The sequence below is a fragment of the Lycium ferocissimum genome, unplaced genomic scaffold, assembly GCF_029784015.1.
Source record: "Lycium ferocissimum isolate CSIRO_LF1 unplaced genomic scaffold, AGI_CSIRO_Lferr_CH_V1 ctg20077, whole genome shotgun sequence".
In the NCBI taxonomy this organism is placed as follows: Eukaryota; Viridiplantae; Streptophyta; class Magnoliopsida; order Solanales; family Solanaceae; genus Lycium; species Lycium ferocissimum.
In genome coordinates this window covers 3,625-23,549 of record NW_026718818.1, presented here as the reverse complement: position 1 = coordinate 23,549, position 19,925 = coordinate 3,625, and the positions used below count along the sequence as shown (strand labels likewise).

At 30.6% G+C, this 19,925-nt stretch overlaps 1 protein-coding gene across 1 annotated transcript; it reads right to left on the bottom strand.

Annotated features, from left to right (window-relative positions):
* Positions 1–6,533: 6,533 nt before the first annotated feature.
* LOC132043022 (sedoheptulose-1,7-bisphosphatase, chloroplastic-like) lies at positions 6,534–7,884 on the bottom strand. The gene is made up of 3 exons (XM_059433514.1): positions 7,711–7,884; positions 7,140–7,221; positions 6,534–6,868 (listed from the first exon to the last, which is right to left on the bottom strand). The coding sequence occupies exons 1-3, from the start codon at positions 7,882–7,884 to the stop codon at positions 6,621–6,623; spliced, it is 504 nt and encodes a 167-aa protein (XP_059289497.1). The 3' UTR covers positions 6,534–6,620.
* Between the last annotated feature and the right edge of the window lie 12,041 nt (positions 7,885–19,925).

The window sequence follows — 19,925 nt, the reverse complement described above, 5'->3', positions numbered from 1 at the left end:
ATGAAATTTAAGTTTTTGGGAACACTCTTCCATGGACATATGACCATTTATCAAATTTTGTAGCTCTATACAGAGTATATTTGTTTGTATTTGCAACAGTATCTCAGTTCTTCGTCTTTATATGTTATCATTTTGAGAAAAGATCATTTCCCCCTGAACTTGCTAAAAAACTCACTTTAGCAACTAAACTTAAGCGGGTAATTATTTACCCCCTAAACAACTTAACCGATAATTATTTACCCCCGCCCGGGTGACGTGGCAAGAAAGTGTACCTAATCTCTTAAAAGCGCGTGGGAGGAAAAAATAAACACAAAAGTGATCTAACCGTCTGAGATGTCATCTTCTAATTGGATGATATATTAAGATTTTCTTAATATTTTATTTTCTATTTTAAATTAACTTTTTCCTTTTTCTTTCTTATTCTTTTCCACTTCTCTTTCCGTTCTACTTGACGCTCCCACTATATTTTTTCTTCTTCTTTGTTTCTTTGTATATAGATTTAATTTATGGGTTTGATTTGACACAAATAAAGAGATTAAATTTGTTGAGTTAACAAACCAGCTCAAATTCAGCCACCGTGAAACAGTCATTCAAATGCATAAAGTTGACATTTGCATAAAATGCTAAACTGTGAGGATAAGTACGAGTCAATGGAATGTCAAGTGGGGTGGTGGTTATGCGGTGGTCGTGTGGTTATAGGTCGACAAAAATGAAGAAGATGATATATTTTTTTTTGCTCTCTGTCCGTTCGAAAAAAATCTGGTACTTTATATTCCGTTAAGTTGGACATATCGCTTGGGTTGCTTGTCTCAAGCTGAATACCAATGAGCTAATCTAATAAATAATTAACTTTCAGTAGAAGGAGCCCAAACAATAAGCATTCAAGGATATACGCTAACTCCTCGCATTTTCATATTTTCTTTTGTTATTTCCTATATCAAAGATGCTTTCCTTTCCAAAATACTCAACTCCTCTTGAACCTGAAAATCACCACGATGTATCAATGTATTAAGTTTTCCTAATACTAATAACCGTACAATACAAAGAATATAAGAAACGATATGAGAACGGAGGCTGTGCATAACTAAACATAACTAAAAGTACGTTTCTCCGGCGGACTTTTAGTTAAACACATAAAAGTCTCCATTTTAATTCGGCATAACTAACATAACTAAAAGTGTTTTCCCTCGAGACTTTTAGTTAAACACAACTAAAAGTTCCCGCATCCGGCATAACTAAATATAATTAAAAGTTCCATTTCTCCAAAGATATTCAAATTTATTTCTAAGAAAGTACAGCCTCGAACGAGCTTGCATTTTAATCTTAGCTTACGAGATATTGTTCCAACTCACATGCTTAATCTCTCGCCATAAATTAACAACAATTAACATAAGGTGTCAAACAAGAAATTGATTAGGTTGAAGCCTTCATATACACACAATTTCATTAGGATATCAGAGGCAAGTACATTAACTGTCTTCTTTAGCAATGCCATAAACAGCTGAAAGAACGAACACAACTATCCTTGTGGTAAAGCACGTTTCATTGTACAAACTTAGCCATTACATTTGTTCTTTAGGAAGTATAGGGAAGTGAGTAGATTCATTTCTCCTCCACCAATGAGCTAATCTAATAAATAATTAACTTTCGGTAGAAGGAGCCCAAACAATAAGCATTCAAGGATATTATCCCTGCTAACTTTCAAATTAATTCTACTTATGTTAATTGTTGTTAATTTGTAAACGGATTAAGCATGGAGTTGGAACAATATACTGTATAAGAAGATTAAAATGCAAGCTCGATCCGAGGCATACTTTCTTAGAAATGCAAGCTTTGAATATCTTTGGAGGGCGTACTTTTAGTTATATTTAGTTATCATGCATCCGGCATAGACTTTAGTTGTGTTTAAAAAGTCCCGCCGGAGGGGGACTTTTAGTTATGTTTAGTTATGCCGGGTCCGGCAGACCTTTTAGTTGTGTTTAACCAAAGTGTCTGTATGGAAGGGCGGAGATTTTTAGTTATGTTTAGTTATGCAATCTCGTTCTCATATCGTTTATATTGTCAGTATTGTCTGCTCCCCCATCATTCACAACGTGGGGTGGGGGTGGAGGGGCGGAAGAAGGTGGGTTTGGTTGTTTGGTTGGGGGTGGGGGGTTAGGCGGTGGTGGTGTTCTTCAATAATGAAGAAATCACAATGCGGTACTGCATGGGGTGGGGGAAGGAGGGCGGAAGAAGGTGGGTTTACAGGTTTGGTTGGGGGGGGGGGTGGGCGTGGTGGTGGTGGTGTTCTTCAATAATGAAGAAATCACAATGCGAGCCCCGGGGTGGGGGTGGAGGGGCGGAAGAAGGTGGGGGCGGGGGGGGTGTTGGTGGGGGGGCGGCGGTGTTGGTGAGAATGAGGAGAAAGTAGAAGAAAGAGAAAAAAATAATAAAAAAAAAATAAAAAATGAAGAGTTGGTAATTTTTGACGTGGCAATGACGTGGCAATGACTTTGACAATGATGTGGCAATGGCGTGGCGCCAGGTAATACACTTTCAATCGGTCCAAAGCTACGGGGGGTAAATAATTATCGAGCCTGTTGTTTAGGGGGGTAATAATTACCAACTTTAGGTTGTTGCCAGCGAGTTTTGTCGCGTTTCATGGGGAAATGATGTCTTTTCTCTATCATTTTTTGTTTTTTCCCTTTATTGGAGTGGATAGGCTAACGTTCTTGCGGTGACATTTAAAGCGAAAATATCTATCCGTATTTATATCTATCTAATCATTTTAACCTTAATTAACTAAAAGTAAGGTAAATATATACCATTACTTAATCATCATTAAATGCTAAGCTTTTGTATGAAAGACACATATCCTACATTCATATAAATACGCGGTGCAAGTTTTTACCAATTTCAACCTTACACAAGTACACAACGAAGAATGACATTATATTCTTGATGATAAGTTACGAGTTAATGAAATTATTGTTCACCTTCCAACATATTTGTACAATCAGTCTATTGAATGAGTCAAATAAACATTGGGTGCGCATGAATAAGTAGTTTTGTAAGCAAGCGTCAACATTTTGAGTATAGTTTTTCAGACAGAGTTTTAAGGCAGCTTTAATAATAATACTTTTCCAAAATGGTTCCAAATAACACGCAGTTTATTTGACGAGGACATATGATAAAAAATACCTAATATCAACAAAAGACAAAAGATATACTATATGCTAATATAAAGAAAAAGACTTCACAAATATTGACGTTAAAGATATTTACACATTGAATAGATTCTAGCTCAATTGGTTTTGTTGCTCCTCCTTTTATAGGAGTCGGCAGTTGAAACCTTGTCGCGATTTATATTTAATTTTAAAAGAATTTTATAACACAAAATAAATTGGAGGGGCTCGAGAAATATAAATACCTCTCACTTGGTTCACCTCCAGTACACCGTCAGTCCAGTGCCTACAGTACACTTTTAATTTGCTGCCATCTGTCCATTTTTAAATCTAATGGTCATTATTTATTTAACTAAAACAACCTTCCTAACCACGGTTAAACCCCCTAATTGTTTCCTAGATCAGTACTAATTTGGCAAATAAAATAAGCATATGAAAACATTGCTAGCAAATTCTTTGTGGTTGGCTACTGTCATTGAAGATCAATCTCTATATAATATTGGAGGGATTAAAGTTACGTTAATAAATTTCATAACCACTTTGACAGATTTAAGAGTTACTAGAATTATTTCAATGTCACGAAAGGTAATTACCATGAAAAAAAAAATCAAATTTTAAAATCATGAAAATGAATTTAATGTTTGCTTTTTGCTTGCAAGTCTCCGGGAGCACCAAGATTTCGCCCCTAAATTGATGCTGTAAATAAGGAAAGGAGTTTCACGTAATTATGAGGGTTAACCGTGGTTAGCAGGGTTGTTTTAGTTATATAAATGATGACCATTAGATTTAAATATGGACAGATGGCAGCAAATTAAATTGTGCACTGGACTGATGGCGTACTGGAGGTGAGCCAACTCCACTCAAAGTGAGACGGGACACTTCATTACCTTTTTTAAAGATGGTGTTATTATATATTTATACTTAATATTTTCATTTTGCTTATTATTTACATATATTATATATAAAAAAAAGATTGATGAAACAATCTTGGGGCAAGATAAAGTGATAAACCCATCCCTACGAGTAAGTATTTATCATAAATTTTAAATACCCAAATTCATTATATTACGCAAGAAGTGCGTCCGAGGTTGACCAAGCTTCTAAAATCTACTTGTTGAAAAAAAAAATCTCAATATTTCTCAAAAAAGTACTTTTTTTTCCCGGTAAATCAACTTTTCCATTTCACTTAACTTGGTGCCTCTTCCGGGGCAATGCTCCGGTCAGCACCATCCAAAACATGAGTATCATTAGTAGCATTTACAAAATCATCCGGTAAATTGTTCCGGGAATGTTCGTTACTGGCAATTATATTGTTGCAAAAATATCTAGCATATGTAGTTCATTCCTTGTTTGCCCAAAAACTTGCAGCTGCATACATGGGTGGAACTACCAAGATTTTTCTGGAACTACCAAGATTTTCTTTCTCCAAAAAGCTTATTTTTTCACCCTTTAGCTAGTGCATCAGCTACTGAGTTCTGCTCCCTGTAGCCATGTCCTATTGCTGGCTTCCCCAACTTCTCTAGCAAGCACCTGCGTTCAAGAATTATGAGAGTATAAGTGTCATGTCCTTGCTTTAGGATATTTATTACTACCTCTGTTGAGTCACATTCCACTTCAAGAGGGAAGAGCTTCTGCTCAAATGCTAACTTCAATCCCTGCATTAGAGTTGTTAGTTCATCATGAATAACAGATAAATTGGGCAGCCCTTTGGTAAGTCCTATTATCCAGTTACCACTACTGTTTCGAATGATTCCCCAATCCCTCTTATTCCAGTTTTAATGTCAAAAGCTCCATCAGTATTAAGCTTATAGAAGCCCCTTTCTGGGGGTTCCATTTCACAGAAATCATGCTTCTGCTGCTAGGTACTGTGTGGTTTTCGATGAGCAGGCTATATTCCAAAGCCTCATTGATGGTGGTGGTGTAACTAACAGAGTTGTGGAGGTTATTGGAGTGGTTCTTGTTCCTGTTGGTTAAAATGCTGAAACTGATTTTATAAATAACCAATATCGCGTTTTTATAGAAGTGTCGAAACTGTTAATATACTGTTGATGACTTGATTTTTTGGTAAAACAACGCACATAAGATGTTCTTTTGCTGGAATGACTAAAATAACCTTACCTTTTTTTTCTTTTTTCTTTTTTTTTCTTTCTTTTTTTTTTCGCAAAAAGAAATAAAGTTTAAAAAAGATCAATGTAAAGAAAAGGAGTAACGATCAATATGGACTGATGAGGAATTTGTTGTACAATATTTAAAATATAAACAAAATATCGCATAAAGCAATACATTTTTTTATACCTTGTCGTTTCTCTGAATACATCAAGCCAATGAGCGATTTAGTGACAAGTATTGCTATCTTGTATTCTACATATATAAATGTTTTGGTGAGGGGTTGGTACGGTGGTGGAAGATAGGCAGTTGGGTTGAATTTGAAAACTGCTAAAAATGTTCAAGTCAACAAATGGGTTGGGTTTAACCCCCCAAAGTTTAATTAAATTAAAATGAGTTGGGTCAAACAACGATCATAACCCAACCTGCCCGACATGACTCAACAACTAGTAGCTCTACCCCAAACTTAGTTGCTTACTAATTCAAGTTTATGAAATTAATTTTTGCTACAAAAAAATTTAAAACTTAATACTTAGTTTCAGTTTCAGCTTGTAGAAAACTTATTGCGTTTGATCCACAATATTCCTCTTGCTTCTTGTTTGAATCTCTCGTTCCTTTTCTGAATTATGAGACCCCTATTTATAGTTGTAGGATGGAGGAGTTGTGATAAGGATGAACACTTTTCGACCAATCAGATCGAAGTTGACATGGCAATATATTCGATCGGGTTGAAATATGTCACTTTTACACGATGATCTTACTTTAGCCTTTCGATTTGATATAATATAATCCAAATTATTTCACAGATTTTAATTTACTAAAATTTACATGCTTTACAAGGATTACTTGTTCATATTTGATTTGACACAATCCTTAAGGAATAATGATGGTAATTTTATTACAACACCCTTAACTATTAATAAGTTGACCAAATGTTTGGAATGAATTGAAAATGATTAGTACCTGATAATAAGGATAAAATAGGTATAAAATGATAAATTATCTCTTAATTTTTTAAACTGAATTAGTAAAAATGAACATTTATTTTTAATAGTGGACCAATAAAAGTTGATTGAAAAAAGCAATACATGCACCCTCGGACAACTAGTTTTCACCTTAAAATAGTATATTATCGAATTGTATCTGATATACCAAAAATAAGTGCCTCATAGCAATTTGAAACAACTCATAGCAAGAAAAGAACTAAATGAATTCTAAATCCTGTTGAGTTGCATAAGAAGTCTAATATCAGGCGTACAAGAGCATCCAAAGGGGTTATAAAAGTTTTGATCACTTCACCCGTTGCCTTGGCGTTTTACATGTTGCAATGTTCAGATTCATATTGCTTATTTAGTTGACTGTATTCGTGTTCAAACCTTCATCAAGGAGGAGGAATTCATGGGTCCCGGGACAATCTTTAAGAGCAAGAACATATGTAATCCATGGTCCAAATATCCCCATGGCTGCTGCAACTTGATCCCTTCCTGTGACCCCAGTTAGCTTATCCCCAGGCCATACACCAAAGATGTTTCCAACAGTGAAATTTGTGTCGACAATGCTGGATCCATCAAGTGGATCAAAAGCAATACTAAATCCTCCTGTTTGATACAAAATAGATTCATCAGTGTCTTTTATATCCTTATGTTTCTTTATAGAAAATTTTGTAGGTGTTTGAACATGAATTGAGTGATTTCTGAAGTTAAAGTTTTGAAACAATGGTATTCAGAAGTTGAAACTGTGTGTGAACATGCAATTTACATGAAAAAAATGTTGAAGTGTGAGGTGGGAAAAAAAAATGTCCCAAAACTATCCGATAAACATTTTACCAAACAAGCCCTAAAGTTGTTCCAAATTATATTATCTGCTAACCTTCAGCAGGGCCTCCCATGTCTTGGAGCTCAGGAACTTCCTCAGAACAAGCATATTTGCAGAAGTGTGAATATGTCAAGGCCTAAACAACAACAATCAATAAGGACAAAATCTTGTCAAACTAGATAAGAATTAACATTGTAGTTCTAAACCAACAACACAACACAATACGTAACAACCATCCAAACAAGCTGTAAAATAACCTCACATTTCATAAACATACATCTCTTCTCTCCAAAATCATAAGCCGTAAATCTAAAACCTAACGCATCAATTTCGCTGAACCAAATAAAACTAACTACATACAACAAGAGGAAAGGCATATCTTCTCAAAATAACTACCTAATAGTCAAACATTATAATTCTAAGCTTTTCGAAACATTAAACACCTAAACATTGCAACAAAACAAATTATTAAGTACAATATTGAACCACCGAAACAAGTAAACTAGTATATTCAAATACCTGAAACTCCACCATGGCAGGGATCACTGGACTAGTGTCCAGTGCGATCGCAATGGTCGGCCAGTTGTGCCGGATAGCGGAAGGCGGTGCCACACGCACCGCAAACAAAGTTATTCTTCTTATGAACGTCCTTGTTATGATATTCCATGGCAGCAGCATTCTCAAGTACCTTTCCACCGCAGAGGAAACACTGATTTGGCTGCGGTGGGGGTGGGGGTGGTGGTGCCACGGCGGCGGGTTGGGGAGGTGGGGATTGTGGCTCCTCGGTAACTCCATCCATGCAGTGTTAAGACAGAGAATATGCAGTAGCAGTGATAAGACTTTTGAGAGAATATGCTGATGAGCGAGAAAGGGTTTTCGTAATAAGCACGCTATATTTGCAAAACGATGTAGACTCTACTCACGGTGCACGTTAGCAATTTTATGATCAATATTTACTTCTAAAAATTTTATGACCAATATTTCCTTCTAATTACTATTATTAGTAAACATTAGTATAATAAATTTTGTTTATCAACAACATTAACTCGGAAAGGAAGCAAAGAATGTGTTACATAATTTTTTCTCAGTGTATGGGCGGATTAGAACTTTGCCTCATAAACGATAAAAATTATTTTACCGCGCGAAGCTCGGGTTGGTTAACTAGACCCATGAATTAGAATTTCACTGTACTTCATTTGAATTTCAACGTCCCATTTTGCTTTATGGAACTTTAGTAGAAATCTTATAGTTGTGATGGTATTAATATTGTTTGCTTTTCTTAATTAAATTCTTTATGTCATACATTGTCCATTCACTTAATTAGCTAAACCGTATATTTCCGGTATTAATTTATTTGATTCTCTTTTATTGGGTACAGAATGTAAGAATGGGATATATTGATTAGTTTACAGGTGAAAAATCTTTTCCGCTCACAAAATTTCATTTTTCAAATTTAATGTCTGAATATAACTTCAATTTTCTAACACTTTTTTAAACTTAATTTCAAATACTATTTTATAAAGAAAGTCAAACGGCTACTTAATACACGTATGTGTGGATGATGTTTTGTTGATTTGTTTGTGCTAGTTTTTTGTTAATCTTAACTTTGTATTTGTGTTGTTATTTAATAGGGTATGAAAAAAGATTTGTACTATGTATGGTACTTAAATGGCTGGTTGTTTTTCAAACGCAAAATAAAAAGAAAGTTCCGAAGGAGAAGTGGACAACCTTAGCTGTGGTGCTGCTAACAATTGTTGGTAGTGTTACCTGCAGTCTGCACCAGGCACTGATAGCACGGATTAAAATGTAAGTAAACTTTTATAGTAAATATAAAAAAGAAGGTAACACAAGAGAGAGAAAAAGTGTTTACTTATTAACTACCTGGTCGGTTGACAGGCAGTACATGGAGAGAGAAAAGGTAAGTGGTCTTTCAAATCACGACACGTGGCACGGAAAAGAGGTAATGTTTGATGGCCGATGATTGATATGTATAAGCAATGGGCAATTCAGTTAAGTCGCATAAAATTCTACTATATACATCAGCTACAGTACGCTGCTTTTTCGATCCATCATATTATTTCGTTCTAGGTTGAATGACTAAATTGCCCTCTGAAATCCTAAGCAGGCGTGTTGAGATAGTAGTAATGCGATATAGTACAATTCGATAATATACTATTTTAAGGTAAAAACTAGTTGTTCGAGATTGCATTTATTGCTTTTTTATTAGATATAGATGAAAAATAGTAAAAAGAAGATGTTTTATCAAATACTATATCTTTTTCATTGGTATAGATTAAAAAAAAAAAATTGAATTACATTCTTCAGTAAGATATGAAGTAAAACAAGAAAATTTATGAAATAAAACATTAAAGAAGTGCGAAAAATTAAAAGGAAATAAAGAAAACAAAAACAATTGGAAAGGGGTGAATAAATTAAAGAGGGAAAGGGACGGAAGGGCATCTGGGTAAATAGCTTGACTTGACCCACATCGATAGTTTGGACTATTAATTGGCATGTGTGTGTGTGTTGGGTGGGGGGGGGGCGCGTAACTTCAGCAAAAGTTAGAAAATAATTTCATGATTTTTTTTTTTTTTTATCGTTGGATGAAAATATATTTTTTAAAACTTGAGAGTTTGTTTTGACGCTCAGCTAACGTGCCTTCACTTAATTAACACTAATCCTAAAAGCGCACCTAATAATCAAAACTTTGGGTCCAAATTCCTAAAAAAAAAAAAAAAAAAAAAAAAAAATTGATGGGCCCTGTCACCGCACTTTGTCTAATTAAATTAAAATGAGTTGGGTCAAACAACGATCATAACCCAACCCGCCCGACATGACTCAACAACTAGCTCTACCCGAAACTTAGTTGCTTACTGATTCAAGTTCATGAAATTAATTTTTGCAACAAGAAGATTTAAAACTTATAGAGAAATACTTGCAGCTTGTAGAAAACTTATTGCATTTGATCCACGATATTCCTCTGGCTTCTTGTTTGAATCTCTCGTCCCTTTTCTGAATTATGAGACCCCTATTTATAGTTGTAGGATGGAGGAGTTGTGATAAGGATGAACTATTTTCGACCAATTAGATCGAAGTTGACATGGCAACATTCGATCGGTTGAAATATGTCACTTTTACACGTGATGCATCTTCATTGGCCTTTGATTTGATATAATATAATCCAAATTATTACACGGATTTTAATTTACTAAAATTTACATGCCTACAGCGTGATTACTTGTTCATATTTGATTTGACACAATCCTTAAGGAATAATGATGGTAATTTTATTACAGCACCCTTAACTATTAATAAGTCGTCCAAATGTTTGGAATGAATTGAAAATGATTAGTACCTGATAATAAGGATAAAATAGGTATAAAATGATAAATTATCTCTTAAGTTTTTACACTGAATTAGTAAAAATGAACATTTATTTTTAATAGTGGACCAATAAAAGTTGATTGAAAAAAGCAATGCATGCACCCTCGGACTACTAGTTTTCACCTTAAAATAGTATATTATCGAATTGTATCTGATATACCAAAAATAAGTGCCTCTTGGATGAATCAGTTTTGTGAGATAAATTAAATCTGGAGCTGAAAATAACAATTTGATCGCCATTAGTGAAAACTGGAAAAAAGAGCGGTAAAGTTTTAAAAAAGCTACAAATAACTTGTTCCTCTGTTACACTTCACGTGATCGTATCATTGAATAGGTGACTTGTGTAGTGGTGTGAAGGGACATAAAAGTGCATTATTTTAATGGAAGAGATAAAATCAGAGACGTGTAAAAGTCTCACAATCTCATTCGATTATAATATTGGTTGTAAAGGAAAAGAAACTTTTACCAGCCCTTTGTGTCAATTTCTTTTATGTGATATCGAGAGATAGTGGGTTTAGGTCTGCAGGTACTAGGTAGGTAGTACGGGTGAGATGGGGTTATATTAATTGCTAACGTGCACCATGCAGTACATGCCTTTTGCATAAGTATATCCAAAAAGAAAGAAAGTTCTCTCTCTCTCTCTCTCTGTTCTCACAAGTCAACAACTGCATGGATGGAGGTGACGAGGTTCATATTTCATAATTTATACTCCTTCTATTTCAATTTATGTGAATCTATTACTACTATTTAGAGAATCTATAAAGTGATATTTTGACCACATTTTTCTTATATTATTTCTAAATTATTTAAATTATAAAGTTTCATAACTAATAGTACTTTTTATGTGATTTTTAAATAAATAAATTTTATTTTTAGTAACTTAAAAAATCTACATCAAAATCTACGATCTAAATTATAAAGTTTAATTCTCGTACTCTAGAAAGGTTCACATAAATTATAACGGAGAGAGTATGTTAAATATGTCAAGAGGTTATTATTTCTAGATTCAAATAAAATAATAATAATTTGGTATAATTAATTTGCTTTAATATTAACTACGGATCACGCAGGTTTTAAAAGTACTAGATAAGTAAATAATTCTCTTTCTATTTGAATTGTTCATTAATTTTATCTTCAACGTTAAACTGCTTTTATATATTGATGTGGTAACCTTAGTCTAGAAAATCAAGATAATAACGTGCTACTTAGTAATCTTAGGCTGGAATCAGTTAGTATAATAATGTGCTACTTAGTATCCTTAGCCTGGAATTAATTAGTAGCTTATGAACCCAATTCATTAAAAGTATATGAAATAGCCTTTGAATTTTATTGCACATAATACGGGAACTTAGGACAATTTTATATGGAGGAAATAATTTTTCCTTTCCTATTAGCCTTCTTATTAAAGGTCGTGAATCAAATAGTTTAATTTCTTGACCTGTGATTATGCAGGTAATCTCCCGTGGTGCCATTACTGCACCAGATGTCAGAAACAACATAATTCAAGACTAAAAAGGTTTTGTTACCTTATAAAACTGCTATACGTCTATAACGAGTTCCAAAGGATAAGTAACTGTTCAATAAGGTCAAATTTGCTCAGGAAGTTAACAGTTACTGCAGCTTCTCACACTTTGGAGCAGGGGTGTAAAAAGTGAATCCATAAATTACACCAAACCGATAAATTGAGTCAAATTTTGAAAAAAAAAAATTCGACTAGTGATTTGGTTTGACCTGATATGGTGTTAAAAAAAAAATCGACCATAATTGGCTTGGTTTGATTTTAGCTAAAAAAGTCAAATCGAACCAAATCAACCCGACATTACATGTTTTCAATTGTTAAAATATTTATTTATAATGTAATTTATAAATATTTCTTAAATTTTTTCGTAATTTTTTATCTATTATCATATTATTGAAACTTGAACTTAGAATTTTGAATGTCAATAAATTTTATATCCTATGGATATATTAGTAACACATATAAAGTCCAAACCAAAACCAACACTAATACTAACTAAAAAAATTCAATTTACCACTAGGAATGACAATAATTTTAGATATCTATTCTTTAGTTTTGCATAATTGGTTTATTGAGTGAAAATACATCACTTAAGTTTTTGTTCTTGTCATGTAATTAATACTTATTGAGTCGTACTTATTTTAGCATGACTCCGCATTTTTAGATTATGGTCATTTTCTTTATGGCTTATTAATTAGCAATATTTATTTTAACCGATTTTATTATTTTTTGTTGAATATTTTAATACAACGTCATCACTCTTCACATCTTGTGTTATTTTCTTATGAAACACATTAATTATATAGTTGTATCTTTCTAAGACTAAAGAAATATTTAAGTAGGATTATATGTTTTGTATCAAGACTATTAGGAAAAAAAAACCCAAAAAATGCGAAAATCGAATAACCCGAGGTTGAAAACCCCCAATTTTATTGGTTTAGTTTGGTGTATAAATTTAAAAACCTGATGCAATTGGTCTGGTTTGGTGTTTAAAAAATTCGAATCAACTCGATCCATGTACACTCATACTTTGGAGAATCAAATCGGGCAAAATAGGTAGATATAACGAGCATAATTGCACATCTTATTAAAAAAAAAAAAAAGCATAAGTGTACACTAAAAGATACGCCCTTCAGATAAAAAAGAGTGTATACTTAGCTTGTATATTTTGGTTTAAAAAGAGTGTTCACTTATCAAATCAAAAAAGAATTAATCTTATTTTTTCAAATTTGCCCTTATTAAGTGTTAAGTAACCAAATCTCAATATCTATTTAATTAGGGGAAATTTAGTCTCAATATCTATTTAATTAGGGATAGTTTAGTCAAATTATCTATTTTTACCTAGTATTTAGTATTTTCTTAAGGGATGCGCAAATAACTAATAACCTGTTTGGCCAAGTTTCTAAAATCAGCTTATTTTAAAAAAGTGTTTTTTCAAAAGTACTCTTCAAAAAATTTCTTTTGCCAATTAATTTAAAAAGTACTTTTGTGTTTGATCAAGCTTTTAAAAAGTGTTTCTAAGTGTATTTTTTGTAAAAGTGCTTTTGGGCAAAAGCTATTTCTTTTAGCTTTTGAAAAACCGTTCACGCTATTCCCAAAAACACTAGTATTCGTTTGGAAAGCCACATAGGTAAGTGAAATTTGGTATAATTACACAGTTTGGCTTATTTGTTTGATAAGTTAATTACACGATTAGGCGGGAACGGTCCTTAATTACCTTCAATTCTCGAGCTATTGGGGGGGGGGCAATAAAATCGGGTATAATTACATTACGTAATTACGGGATTACCTTTTAGTTTATTTCTTTTTAATTTTTAATTTATTTTTAATTTCTATTATTTAATTTATTTTAATTTCTTTTCTTTTATAATTTATTTTTATTTCTATTATTTAATTTCTTTTTTTATTTTTACTTTTTAATTATTTTTATTTTTTAAAATATATTTTTATTTTTATAGTATTTATACTCTATTTCCTTTCTTCTCATTCCCAACCTTTATTTCTTGTGGTTCCATGTAATTGCTCGTATTTTTTTTAGTTTTTATATTTTATTCATTTCGCATAACCGTATTAATATTCTAATTTTTGAAACTACATCTCTTAATATTAGAAAGAATGGGTCATTAACAAACTAGGCATATAATGAGTGACGTTATTAAAGTAGAATTTCGTTGTGAATGAAATTATTGCATTATATTTTTCCCTTCTTTTGAATTATAGGAGTATTTACTTGTGTTAATAAACTTACTTACGTAACGTTGAATTTAATACAAGAGTATTATGTTAAATTTTTTCTTTTTCTTTTTCTTTTTTCTTTGGGTTATATTTTCGATTTTAAAAATATTTGTCGTAATACTATTGACTTGTTATTTCACATTACATCATTATTTTTCACTTACGCTTGATAGAATTATTGTCAAACATTTGAATAATGTTATGGCATTATATTTATAAATATTCTTTTTTTGGTCAAACATCCAATCCCCCGATGTTCTCACAAAAAAGTGCGTGCTTTTAAGCTTTATAATAAATTAAAATTAAAATATTATTTGAAATTATATAGTATCAATTTTTTTTTTTACAATATTAGTTACAAATATATGATTATTAATTAACATATTGTCAAGAAATAATGTATTATTAAATAACTAATTTAATATCATTTATAAAGGCACATATTTTTTAAATATTAGTTTTAAATTTTTTATAATCAAATGTTATTTTTAAATTAAATTAACTGTGTAATTACACTTGTGCAATCAAACAACACGCTTGTAATTACACTGTAACTATATTATGACAAACAAACAGGTCATTGTAATTATAATACTGTGTAATTACTAGGTGTAATGATGCAGTAATTACACCAATTCCACTACTGTGTAGCTTTCCAAACAGGCTCTTATTTTCTCCCAAAAGCTTGGCTAAACAACTTACTTTTTTAAAATAAGTACTTATTGAAGATAAGTACTTTTGGAGAATAATAAACTTGACCAAACAGGTTATAAGTGAACACTCTTTTTCAACCGGAGGGAGTACATCATAAAAAAATTATATTATATGAAGTTTTTGGCATTCAATTAAAAGAATGATTTAGACCACCAATAATGTTTTTGGCATTCAATTAACAGAATGATTTAGACCACCATTAATTTGACACAACTAATATTCTTCAATATTTTTCGTGTGTCGCGTATGCTATAAATTTTTTTGGAAAAGGAATATCAATATTGATTTCATTTGCATAGTAAAGTGAATCATACAGTATTAGCAAGATGCAATGAAACTTGATAGTAGGTTTGCTGCAATATAATTTAGTTTACGAATAAAAGGTATACAATAGTTTACTATTAAAAATAGGAGTTTTCACACCGATATTCGATTGAAAAGCTTGTCCTATAAAACATGATTTCCCCTCATTTCCACCAACCAATTCTTTGAAAACACATGGTAGGAACAGTTCTGTACCGAAACACCGTGAAACTTCTTAATTTTACGTGTGAAAACACTACTATTTAGGCTTTTCCCACCGACATTTGGTAAATAGCCACTGAACATTTTTCAATGGGAAATTGAGTGAGAAAATAGAGATATTTTAGTAGCAATTACTCCCTCCGTTTACTTTTGCTTGTCCACTATGAAATTTGCACACCCTTTAAGAAATACTTCCTCATGATAAAAAAGAGTGTTCACTTAGCCTTTTTTTTATTGGTAAGAAAGAGTGTCTTCTTATCAAATCAAGAAAGAATTAACATTCTCTTTCGAGATTTTAATTAAGTGTTATGTGATCAAATCCCAATACTTACTTAATTAGGGCAAATAATTTAAATTACCTATTTTTGTCCTGTGAGTTAGTATTTTCTTAAGCCTTGGTGTGCAAATGGCTTAAGTGGACACTCTTTTTTATCAGGAGGAGTAATAAATTATGTGCTTAATTTATCATGATACCCATATTAATTGGTGCATATTTTTAATGAACTTGAAAGATGATTTGAAATGAGTAATCAATACTATAGGTAAAATAAGGGGAAAAATTATCTTCTCTTGATATGATAAAAGTGACAAATAAAAGTGAAAAATCTATTTTTAATACCGAACAAACAAAAGTAAAGCGGAGAATAGTATAATAGAACACTAGAATACTATTAGGTCTAATTCTAGATGTTTGCATGTGATTAAAATGTTTCTCTCTAGGGGAAAACACAAATATTGAATGAAAGAAAATTGATAAACAGAGATATTTATGTCATTACAAATAAAGAAGTAAATAAATGATAAAATAGTCAGCTGTATTCGACATTATTTAAGAAGTAAATAAATGGTAACATAGTCAACTGTATTCGGCATTATTTTAGCTATAGCAAAACAAGTGAATGCGCAACCATAAAACGTACGATTGATAAGATAAGTTCATTGCCTTTCCAACCTTAAAAGAGAAGAAGAGAAGCGTATAAATGATACTTAAGTGCAAAAGAAGAGAAAAGGAAAATAAAGTGAAAGACAATGTACTGACAGTGGACCCACCACATCCGCCTCATGTTTGTAAACAGCTTCACACAAGTAATTATAGTGCAAAGAAAGATGAGTCTTTCGCCAATTCTTGCTGAAGTGGGACCCAAAATCCACTTGGCAAAATATGAAAGGAGATCACACTAGTGTTGTTTACCACATAATAAATTTTTTTCTTTAGCAGCATTAGTTAGTTTTTATCTCCCAGCAAGTAAATATTAACAGCTTTCAAAAAAAAAGTTTCCAGAGTTAAATATTAACCTCTTCCTAATTTTTTAGACAGAATATTTATCTTTCATAAATCATAACTGAAACAATCATTGAAATTATTAGATATGCTAGCATTAGAACATAACGTATTAACATATACTTAGGGTCTGTTTGGAAAGCCACTGGTAATTGGAATTGGTGTAATTACTAGGGTAGTAATTACACAGCCTAATAATTACACATTATTGTAATTACAACAACATGTTTATTTGTCATAGTGTAATTACAAGAGTGCTGGTTGATTGCACAAGTGCAATTACACAGTTTGTTTAATTTAAAATTAAAAATTAATTATCAAAAATTTAAAATTAATATTAAAAAATACGTGTCTTTATAAATGATATTAAATTAGTTATTTATTAAAACATTGTTACTTAATCATACATCTGTAATTAATATTGTAAAATTAATTGATATATATTTTCAAATTAATAATATTTTAATTTTAATTAATTATAAATTTAAAAGCAGAGTATTTTTATGAGAACATCATAGATGGGATGTTTGACAAAAAAAATATATTTATAAATATAATGTCATAACATTATTCAAATGTTTGACAAAAAATCTATCAATTTGTAAGTGAAAAATAAATAACATGCAATGTGAAATAACAAGTCAATAGTACTAAAGCAAATAAATTAAAATCGAAAATATAACGTAAATTCAAAATCCAAAGAAAAAGTTTAACATAATACTCTTATATTCTAATGCAAATGAATTTATACTAACGTGACTTAAGTAAATATAATTCAAAAGAAGGGAAAAATAAAGTCTATAACCTTGTGCGTAACGAAATTCTACTTTTATAGCGTCTTTCATTATATGTCAGGATTTATTAATGACTCATTCTTTCTAATATTAGTAGTTAATAATTTCAAAAATTAAAATAATATCACGGTTAAGCTAAATTAATAAAATAATTTTGAAATATATGAGCAAATTACATGGAACAACAAGAAATGAGTTGGGATTTGAGAAGAAAGGAAATGAAAGATAAATAATATAAAAAGAAAAATATATTTAAAAAATAAAAAAAAATTAAAATAATAAGAAATAAAATAAATTAAAAAATGAAAAATTTAAATAAAACAAAAAAAGAAAGAAACTAAAAATGTAAACTTTTGAAATTACGGGGCGTAATTACACCCAATTCTCAACTCCTCACCCCACCCCCCCCTCGAAATTGGAGAGTGTATTATACTACTACAAATTACAAATTTTAAACTTTATTTACAATATAATTAACCGATCAATAAAATAAATCGAGCGCCTTAATTAAAACAATTTAAATTGCAAAATTAGCTTTCCAAAAACAGGAACGTATTTACTATGAAACGTTAGTTTTCTAACGATGTACAAAAGCTGAATCGTCGTCTGGATTCCCAAAAAAAAAAAAAAAAGGGTGGGCCGCATACAAACACCAAGCAATTAAAAAAAAAAAAAAGTGGAACCATCATCTCACCCATGTTAACAAAATAAAGCAATATAAAAAATAAAATGAGCCCCATAATAAAAAAACAAAATAATGTCAAAAAAAAAAGTGCTCACATATTTAAAAAATCAAATAATATTCATGTAATTTTCAAGTATCCCATTAAGTCAGCTAATGATGGATTCATTGCTACATGCGTAATAAGCAAGTAATGAGTAAATGCTAAGTGTTGGCCTGACAAAAACATGGATCCCATATTATTGCTTTTTCTTCAAAAGGTTAAGTAGCCAAACCATACAATTTCTTTCTTTTTTATATTAGCGCAAGATCTGTCTTATATATTGAACTGTTGTATTTGCTATTTTGCCATGTCATTTATTTGTTATGTTTACTATTTATGTCATTTATTTGTTATGTTTACTAAAAGAAATATACTTAAAATATTTTGTATTTTAAAATAAGATAGAATTTAATTACTTTTTCATTTTTATTCTTACTTTAATAAATGTGAAAAGAGATTAATGTTGTAAAAGAAAAAATAATATCAAACAGAGATCAAATAATGAATAAGATAAATTAGTCAAATTAAAATTCTAATTGATGTTCAACAAAAAACATGCAAAATACAATAGTAGTTCTTAGTTTAAATAAGTAAATTTCTCGTTGTTCGTTTTTAAGCATGTAAAATTAATTTAACAATTTGAATTGGAATTATCCAATCAAATTTGATAAAACGTAAATATTTTACACCTTTAAATTAATCAATTAAATTGAAAGTATCAATGATGCTTAAATATTCTTATTAGTACATGCGAAAGAGAGAGAGAAAATAGTTTCCTTTTAAACAAGTCTTCTCTTTTAAAAGTATTAATAAATTTTCGTTTTATTAGTAGCAAACACTAATATGTAAAATTTTGGATCTGGAGCACAAGTAACAATGTTATATTAATAGTGTTTTAGACATAGGTAATAATAATATCGCATATGATACCAAACTAATAATGTCAAAAAAAATAGAAATAAATTGCCCGTACTTAAAAAATCAAATAAATATTAAGTATAATTTCTAAAGTATCCCATTAAGTCAATAATGGTACGTTCATTGCCACGTGTGTATTATCAACCCATTAGTGGAAAAAAATGAAATTATTATTTTGTAAAACATGGACCTCATATTATTGCTTTCTTCAAATATTAAGTAGCCAAACCATACAATTTTCTTTCTTTTTTTTATATTAGCTTGAGATCTAATGCAGATATTATTGTTGTATTTCTTTATTCGCCATGTCATTTATTTATTCTGATTTACTAAAATAAATATATTTAAAATATTTATATTTTAAAATAAGATAGAATTTAATCACTTTTTCATTTTTATTCTTATTCTAATAAATGTGAAAAAGAGATTAAGATCATACGAAAAAAATAATATCAAATGAAGATTAAATAATGAATAAGGTAAATTAGTCAAATTATAATTTTTAATTGATGTTTCCTTAAATATACAAGAACTAACTTATAATAAATAAAATAAACTAAAACGAGAATATTTACCAAAAATAAAAAAATAGTATTTCTTAGGTTAAATAGAAAATCAAATTTCTACTTTATTTCGTTTTAAACATATAAAATTAATTTAATAATTTGAATTAAATTATCCGAGATCAAAATTTGATAAAAAATAATAAGTATTTTACATACTAAATTAATCGAATTAAAATTT